This window comes from Nematolebias whitei, chromosome 22 (genome assembly GCF_014905685.2).
Source record: "Nematolebias whitei isolate Nwh7 chromosome 22, NemWhi1, whole genome shotgun sequence".
Taxonomy (NCBI): Eukaryota; Metazoa; Chordata; class Actinopteri; order Cyprinodontiformes; family Rivulidae; genus Nematolebias; species Nematolebias whitei.
The window spans coordinates 2363851-2369257 of record NC_056519.1 but is presented as its reverse complement, the minus strand read 5'-3'; the positions used below and the strand labels follow the sequence as shown (position 1 = coordinate 2369257).

Below are 5407 nucleotides of genomic sequence, written 5' to 3'. Positions count from 1 at the left end.
CACCATCAGAACCATGAGAAGTCTCATGTTCACCATCAGAACCATGATAAGTCTCATGTTCCCCATCAGAACCATGAAATGAGCTTCAGGTGTGACATTTATCACCATTAAAACATTAAAAGCACAACATTCAGTTTTAGTCGAGCTCCAACAGTAACCTCCTCGGTAACTGGACCATTTGATCAAATGAATCGACCGAGGTTGAATTTAAGCGTTTCTTTCTAAACAGAATCCACATTTTCTGAGTAATAAAGTATAAAGTTCTGTTTAAATTCAACTGATGGCCCGGGGGCCAAATCAGGCCCACAGGTGAGCTCAGCTGGGCCCACCTTGGGGTTAGTTTTTAAATAAAACTAGATTTTAAACCATTAAACAAAGTTAATGACAACAACTGCTGGATGTTCGGCCCCTGAGCACTTTAGTTGAATGAAGGTTTGACGTCTTTACCTGGGAGGGATTTTAAACTAAAACAATTAGTTTTTAAGTGCTCCAAGTTTCACCTTTGACACAAAATCAAATCCAAGGTCTGTTTGAATTCAGAACGCTGTTTTTCTGAGCGAACACTCACGTGTTGCGACACTAACTGGACGGCGCCGTGCGTCTTCGGGTCTTGCAGCGGCCGGCTGAGCAGCCGGTGAAACGGGTGCGCCGCCGCCGCCTCCACCCAACCAATCAGGAGCAGGAGAGCGAGCGTGGCGACTGCCGGGCGGAGGAGGCAGGCGATGGTGGCGGCGTCGAGCTTCATGTTGCAAGTGGGCGTTAATCCGGAGAGGAGAGCGTTTCGGCTGCAGGACAGAAGCAGAAAGTGTCAGAACGACGTGGAGAGGAGTAAAAAGTTTCTGCTCGTGCTCACCGACCTGTCTGAAGGTGCTGATGTGACAACTTGTCTGAGCCTCGGCCCTTTATACATCAACCTCCGCCCCCGATTCAACCAAAATAGGTCATCAAAAACCCCAGCGCTCTCACAGGTGACCTCTTGCTGTGTTTACTGTCACACGGAGGAAATTAAGTAATTCCAGGTGTGACGCCTTCAGCTACCTGATATCAATTTACTCCGAGCGTTTAATACTTCTTACACTTCTCATTTCCTCTGTGTCTGTTTGCTTTCTGCTCCCTGGTGGGGCACGAACTGGAAGTTACTGATCGTTTCCTTGTTAAAAAAAAAACCCGCAGCAGTCGGCTCGGTTAACAAAGCTGCAGATTTATTTTCACGTTATGCAACAAAGTGTAATTATTAAGTAAGAGCGTGTAGGAGGAATTATAAATAAAGAATGCCGTGATGCTCTGCAGCGTTTGGGAAAAGTCTGAAATGGGCTTTAAATGTTTTACAAACCTTGGAAAGTTGGGCAATAAAGAAAAGAATGAACTTAAAACATGCGTTTCTTTTCTCTTTCAACGTAAAATTAAGATTTTCAAAGCGGAGAGGACTTATTGGATTTATCATAAAATTTGGACAAAGTGCAAAAACTTTGAGCCAGCTCCATTTTTGTTTCACTTTTCTTCTGTCCAGGATCTTTTGTTGTGGTCAAGACCTCTTGAGTTTATGAGACTGTTCTTCATGTCCCTCCTGGTGATAAAAAGGTCAAATAAAATAATTCAAATGACCGTAAGTGAGCGTTTGCTAAACTTTCAAAAGCTGTCTCACTGGAAACAAAATGTAGGGACAGAAAGTCGTGGGTTTGAGCGCTAACGTAAAAACTGGAACGTCGTCAATTTGGTGCCGCTTCGTTTGTTTTTGTTGAGTCGGCTGAAGGATTTCAGTTTTTGGTCTTGGCCAGTCAGAAAGTCTGGTTTCCCTCTTCCTCGCGTTTTTATTTCCTTCATAGTCGGAGCTTGTTTAGAGAAATGCCGACCTGAAGGAGCAGCTGTTGTAACTCGTCCAGGCGCTGTGGTCCTCCCATCCATGCTCTCATCCATGGTTGGGTTGGGCAACAGGTCCAGGAGGGACACCCAGACCTCCTCCTTCCCAGAGACACACTACAGCACATCCTGAGGGACCCCAAGGTGCTCCCAGGCAAGACAGGATTCCCTTTATAGAGTTCTGGGTCTTCTCCGGGGCCTCCTTCTACTGGGACATGCCTGGAAACCTCAATGGGAGGCGTCCTAACAGATGGACCACCTCAGCTGACTCCATTGATGCAGAGGAGCAGCAGCTCTACTCCGAGCTCCCTCCGTGTGACGGAGCTCCTCATACTATCTCTACAGCCTCCCTACCTTACGGAGGAGTCTCATTTCAACCACTTGAATCCAGGATCTCCTCAGGTGAGGGTTGGAACATAGACAGACCAGTAAATCCAGAACTTTGTCTTTTAGACTTTTTCTTCACCCTGATGGACCAAAGCAACACCCTCATTATTGAGGACGAGACCCCAATCTTTCAATCCATCTCGATCCTACCATCAATCAAGAATAAGACGGACTGATACTGGATCATGTCCAGGTAGCTCGGTCCCTTTCAAAGAGCCAACCAAACCAAAGGATGGTGTTAACTTGGACTTCAGTCTGCACCCGGTCCCCCGGACCTCCCTGGTGTGGAAACCATCTTACCAGCTTAGTTTCTATATTTGAGGAGTGTTCAGACAATGAGTGACACTTTAAAAGCCAAAGTTTCTGTTGATAAATGGAGCAACGTTTTCTGGGGTCAGTGGCGTATTGTTCGTCCACGTCTCAACAAGTAGGAGGTGGTGCTGTAGGAGATGTTCCCCCTCTGCTTCTAGACTGCGAACGAACCACACAGAACCGTTCATTACAGGCGCAGGGCGTAAACGTAAAAGTAACTTGTCAAAATGACTCCGAGGGTCTCACCCGTCACTTCTGAGAATCCTGCAAACAATTAAGACATTTTAAAGATGTTCTCATGAAAACCAACTAGCTGCAGCCCCTTGAGAAACTGCATTAAGGCTGATTTCCTGGGGTGGCCATTTTGGATTAGGTTGCCACCAAAAGTTCAACAGTTGCAGAAGTTCATTCAATAATTACTTTCTGAAAGTTTTATTAAAAATGTATTATGTGGTTGATGTGATATTGTGCTAACAGACAAAAACACAATTTCAAGATTGCTTGCCTTTAATAAATATAAAAACAAATAATTTATATTATATCTCCATCCATCCATTATCTTTACCCGCTTCTTCCATTTTGGGTCACGGGGGTCGCCGGTGCCCATGTCCAACAATCACTGTGCGAGGGGCGGGGGACACCCTGGACAGGTCTCCAGTCCATCACAGGGACACATAGAGACAAACGAGACAAACAACCATTCACTCTCACACCTAGGGACAATTTAGAGTTACCAATCGGCCTAACATGCATGTTTTTGGTCTGTGGGAGGAAACTGGAGTACCTGGAGAAAACCCACGCATGCACAGAGAGAACATGCAAACTCCACCCAGAAAGGCCCCTGGACCGGGGTTTGAACCAGGGACCTGCTCGCTGAGAGGCAGCAGCTCTAGGGCCCAGTAAATATCCCTGAGGAACGCCATAATCAAAAAATCAGTCCCTTAAAGATATATTTGTATAAACTACATGAATCTGAAACTGTATTCGCTGTTCCAGTCCAACGTTGTTGTAAAGCAAAACCAAAATTTTGTACAGAGTCAACTTTAAATTATGGCTCACCTAAGACAGAAATACATTTCAAACATGCGTAAATAAAAAAGAGCTTGAGCCTAGTTTGATCCACTAACTCACTAAGTGTTACAGTCATCCAGCCGGGTGGCGACAAAGACACGGATTACTGTTTCAAAGTGATTTCCTTAAGGATGGATCTGCCTCAAATGTTAAAAACTCCTTTTATGACTTAATAAAAACAGAAAAAAAAGATGTAGCGGCAGGTTTGGCCAGGTTGTGTAGGACTCTGTTGAGCCAGTAATCACTACTTCCTGCAGGGATCTTATAAATAAAAATGGGCTGAGTGTAAATCCTTGGGGAACTCCACAAAACATCAGCTCACCAGAAGAGTTTACCTGTTTGTTTTGGTCATAAAATCTGTGAGATTGTATTTCAGTGTCTTTGTGATCCACTGAGGGATGCCCACGCCCAACTTTCCCCGGCTTTTAATCCGAATTTTCCTGGTTGATATTTTCCTTCACCGAAAGGATCAAGTGGATTTTATCAGTTGTTTCATTGTTCTGCATGTGGGCGTGAGAATCCTTCAGGGACTAAACCGAAGCTGCAGGTCCTTTTGTCATATTCAGACACTTTTCAGTAGATATCCAAAACAAATCTCCTAATTCCTGCTATATTTAAATTTCCTGTTGAACTCAGACAGAACCGACCCAGCAGTTTGTCACATGAACTTATTTCCTGCCTGAATATTTAGCCACTCTCGCGACCGTTCTTAAGGTTTAAGTGTATTTCTTAGTTCATATCTTAGATCTTATTAATGTTTTTCTTTACAATTTATACTTTTGTTGGCTGTAACTGGGACCCAGTGCACACAGTTTCATTCCACCACATGTACCATGTGTGATGTGAACGACGATAAAGAACCTTGACTTGACCTTTTGGCCCACGTTGCTTTTAAAGAAGAAGCAGAGGCAAACTGGAAAAACCAGCGACTGTTCAGGACGTTTTGACTGAAAACAACCCAACAACTTTTATTTGATGCGTAATAAAAGACAAAGTTGGTTTTTATTATCTGTATTTTATTATAGATTATTATTATTATTATTATTGCAGCTGCATCTTTATTAAAATCAGTCAGTTCTATTTACCTGCTGGATCTTTAAAGTGGAACATTTAGATTTTCAGTATGAAACCATAAAAGGCACTGGTCTGACTGGTTACATTTTCTGTGTCTGAAGCTCAGAGCTGGTTTTGTCTTTTAATAAAATATGAAAAGTGCATCGTTAAGAGAAGTAATTCATATCTCACAACAAGAACATGGGCTTTTTCTGGAAACCTCGGTGAGTACCGCACGCTGAATGACCGATGAAGAAGTTCATCGTGAGTTGAATAATATTTAAAGAAGAAACAAGGAGCGGAAAAACAGAACGAAGGAGAAAGATGGAAAGAACACGGGGAGAAAGGAGAAGACAAAAAGAACAAGAAGAGAGAAAAAGCAAAAAGGGTTCATAATGAGACAAAAAGAAGTAAAATATGTAAATCATAATATTTTATTTGCCATTCACACAGTTGTTGCGCTCTCTGCATTTTACTGTCAGTTAAAAATAATTCAAAATTATTTTATTTTTTTAATTATTGAACCTCAAGAAAACAAATGAACCAAAGACAAACACTCATAAACAACAGTTTTAGTTAAAGTTACTGTAAAATGAAACAAATTAAAAGTAAACTTGTTTTGTCAGCTTATTTACAATCAGTACAATTACACTATATATATATATATATATATAGATATGTATATATATATATATATAGATATGTGTGTGTGTATATTTATATA

General features: G+C 42.1%; 1 protein-coding gene across 1 annotated transcript in view; it reads right to left on the bottom strand.

Moving 5' to 3' along the window:
* LOC119428437 overlaps window positions 1–745 on the bottom strand; it is a 3259-nt gene extending 2514 nt beyond the window's left edge. The window contains exon 1 of the mRNA XM_037696119.1: window positions 569–745. Within this exon, the coding sequence (XP_037552047.1) occupies window positions 569–745 (177 nt within the window). The remainder of the gene's footprint in view (window positions 1–568) is intronic.
* Window positions 746–5407: the final 4662 nt, after the last annotated feature.